This window comes from Diabrotica virgifera, chromosome 9 (assembly GCF_917563875.1).
Source record: "Diabrotica virgifera virgifera chromosome 9, PGI_DIABVI_V3a".
In the NCBI taxonomy this organism is placed as follows: Eukaryota; Metazoa; Arthropoda; class Insecta; order Coleoptera; family Chrysomelidae; genus Diabrotica; species Diabrotica virgifera.
The window spans coordinates 202819160-202822983 of record NC_065451.1 but is presented as its reverse complement, the minus strand read 5'-3'; the positions used below and the strand labels follow the sequence as shown (position 1 = coordinate 202822983).

The window sequence follows — 3824 nt, the reverse complement described above, 5'->3', positions numbered from 1 at the left end:
ATGAAAATGAGGTTCCTGAGGAAAATAACAAATAGAAAGAGGACAGACAAAATACGAAACGAAACAATCAGACAAAACCTAAAATTAGAACCAATCAGTGAAAAAATAGTAGGGGGACAACTTAGATGGTTCGGGCACGTATGTAGAATGTCTAACGAGAGACTAACAAAAGGAGTGTTCGAAACGAGAGTGCAGGAGAAAAACAAAAGAGGAAGACCAAGAGTTATGTGGGTAGATGAAATCAGGAAAGAAGTCGAGAAAAAAGGATTGACATTGGAAAGTTCAAGAAACCTAATACAAGATCGAAAAGCATGGGGACTACAATGTCAAACTCAACTTCATCAGCCTTACCCCTAAAGGTAGAAAGGTTTAGGACTAAGTACAGTAAAGTATTGTGTATTAGATTTTGTAGATAAATCAGTAAATATTAGTATAGATAATTTAAATAGGTTTGTAAATAAAGAATATAAATTCAGTGTTTTTATTTATTTAAATGTAAGTTAGTAAAAATGATAATATTAATAATAAATCAGTAAATTCAAAATAAAAAGGTCAATTAAAAGTAAAACATTCCAATACACATGTTAAGCGTTGTTCTTGGCAGCAATAGGATTATTTTTTATCTGAAGATCTGACAACGAAAGACCATTAAGAACATCACTATCGATGTTAGTTATTAGATTATCTTCCAAATTAACTCGATTCAATCCCAAACTGAACATTCTCTTCTTGACTTCTTTAAGTTTGTTCATGCTCACATCTATGTAACTTAAATCCTTGATATCAGCAAAAGCGTCTTCTTCTATTTCGGTAATTTCATTTTCACTCAATTCAATTCGGTAACTTGTAAGATTGTGAAAAAGTCCTTTTTTAATCGATTTTATATGGTTTCTGCTTAGGTCCAATATAAAGATTTCAACATTTTTAAAGACACCAATATCGATATTTGAAATTCCGTTATCATTCAAAGACAGCAAATTTAAAGTATTATTGATGAAGTCAAAAGTGGACAGCTTCAAATCTCCAAGACTGTTATTACCAAACAGAACATTGCTTAGCGTTGAAAGACCAGCTAAAGCTCCTTTATCAATTTTTGAAATTGTGTTATTTCTGAAATCCAATGTAAAGACTGGTACTCTATAAAACACTCCATTTGCAATATGAGTTAGTTGGTTACCTGAAAGAAAAATCTGTAAGGAGATCCCAGAACCGCTAAAACATCCAGGTTCAAGTGTTTTTATTCTGTTTTCCGCTAAGACCAATTCCTTTAAATTTGTCAAGTTCTTAAAAACGTTTCCAAGCGCTTTAAGTTGGTTGTTGCTTAGGTCTAATCTTTGGATATTATCGATTTTATCAAAGGTGCCATCTTCTAAATTACTTATTACGTTCGATTGTAGGAAAATATGTATTATATTTGAACCAGCGAACATTTTTGAAGTCAATTTGGCCATCTTATTATACGATAGATCCAGTATTGTGATAGTTGCACCTTCAAAGGCGTCATCTTCTATATTAGACACAACGTTATTCTGTAAGTCAACTATATAAAGTGATTTTTTGTTAAATATACCTTTTTTAATTCGTGCAATGTTGTTGGCACTCAAATTTAGGAAATCCAAAGAAACCCCATCTAACGCACCAGGTTCAACATCTCGTACTTGGGATCTACTAATGCCGAATCTTTTAACACTGGTTCCATTCAAAATATTGTTCGGTATTACTGGAACATTTTGGTCGTTAATTTGAATTAAATCTACTTCACTCCTGTTGACTATATTTTGCTTCAGCTCAAAAATTGAGTTAATTGTTATATTAACTCCTTTAAAAAATATGTTACCGTGCAGTTCAACAGAAATATTATTACATTTCAAACAAACAAAAAACGTGAACAAGACTACAAGTATTTTACGTAACATGTTTACGAATATAATAATTATTCTACTTCATGCCGCGCATATTTATACCGGATTTATTGTGACTTACAGTGTTGTATTCAGGCACATTTAAGACACCTTTTACCTAAAAAATGTAACATAACAGAACATAATTGAAAACCTCTTATACCCCAAGGGATCGAGTGGTACAAGCGCTCTTAATTTTTTTCTACAAATTTACGTCACTCCTTTCTGTCTTTAGCTAGTTCCTTCGGCTCATTCCATGTCTTCCCTCTTTCTTCGAAAATCTCGCTTATGCTATTGTTCCATGTTTTTCATTCATGTCTAGTCTACTGCTGTCTAGTTTCATTCATTCTGATCGTGTGTCCCCACCATTTGAGATATTAAGGCTCATAATGCAGGGCAAAATTAAGGGGAAAAGATCGATAGGTAGAAGAAGAATTTCCTGGTTGAGAAACTTAAGAGAGTGGTATAGTTGCAGCTCAGTAAATCTTTTCAGAGCAGCCGCCAATAAGGTATGGATAGCTGTGATGATAGCCAACCCCCGATAGGAGAAAAAAATACAAGAAAAAAATTCCCCACCATTTCAGTTTCTTTTCTTCTGCTTTATCCTTTAGTGATTTCGTTCCTAATTCCTGTCTAATGTCTTCGTTTCTTCTTCTGTCTGTTCTTCTAAACCCAACACATTCCTCAAGTATTTCATTTCCCTCGCTTGCAGTCGCCTTGTTTGTTTTTCGTAGAGTAACCATTATTCTGACCCGTAGGTTAAGACAGGTTGGTACACTGTTTGCAGGGCCGCCCGTCCACGTGTGCAATGTGTGCGGCGCACACAGGCGCCAGCAATAAAGGGACGCCACTAGAGTTGTTAAAAAATTTTACGAGACGATTTAAAAAAATGCGTATTTTTTGGGTGCCATTAAATGTTTTGCGCGCACAGGCGCTACCACGTGCTGGCACGGCACTGACTGTTTGGTATACGATCATTTTTGTTTTTGTTGAAGTTATACTTCTTTGGGCACATTGGGAGTAAATTTATATACGTGCTCTGATTGGGTAATTACAATGACCTGTCAACAACAACCTGATATGTCGGATATTTTATTAATACGTCAATGGTTATGGATAAACAAATGTTTTTTTTTCTCTGATCCTGGCCTTGGTTTAGAACTAGAACCTTTAGCCACGTAATTGTATAACTTATCACTAACTCAGGTGTAATGTGAAGTGTGTGTGTTGAGTAAGTGTCTTGTTACTTTGCAAAGTCGACGTCATTGTTTTTGCAAAAAGACGCTAATTGTATCCGAACGTCTGCGGTCCCTCCGGTGAGTACCGATCCCACAAGGACAGAAACTATTTTCATTTATTAATTTATAATAAACAAACAAATGTTGTGTATATTAATTTTTATTGTTGTGAGAACACAGACAAAAGCAAGTTTATAATTGTAGTGACTTTTTTAAATAGTTTTTAAAAGCAATCGGAATATTTTTATCTGAAGATCTGACAACGAAAGGCCATTAAGAATATCACTATCGATTTTAGTTATTAGATTATCTTCCAAATTAACTTTATTTAATCCTAGACTGAACATCCTCTTCGTGACTTCTTTAAGTTTGTTCATGCTCACATCTATGTAACTTAAATCCTTGATATCCCCAAAAGCGGCTTCTTCTATTTCGGTAATTTCATTTTCACTCAATTCAATTCCGTAACTTGTAAGATTGTGAAAAAATCCTTTTTAATCGATTTTATATGGTTTCTGCTTAGGTCCAATATAAAGATTTCAACATTTTTGAAGACACCAATATCGATATTTGAAATGCCGTTATCACTCAAAGATAGCAAATTTAAAGTATTATTGAGGAATTCAAAAGTGGACAGCTTCAAATCTCCAAGATTGTTATTACCCAACAGAACATTTCTTAGCAT

The 3824-nt window shown here is 34.0% G+C and overlaps 1 protein-coding gene across 1 annotated transcript; it reads right to left on the bottom strand.

The window, feature by feature from the left end:
* Positions 1-471: 471 nt before the first annotated feature.
* On the bottom strand, positions 472-1916 carry LOC114330497 (insulin-like growth factor-binding protein complex acid labile subunit). Its single transcript, XM_028279842.2, has one exon. It carries the CDS (start codon positions 1914-1916, stop codon positions 585-587), a length of 1332 nt encoding a protein of 443 aa, XP_028135643.1. The 3' UTR covers positions 472-584.
* Between the last annotated feature and the right edge of the window lie 1908 nt (positions 1917-3824).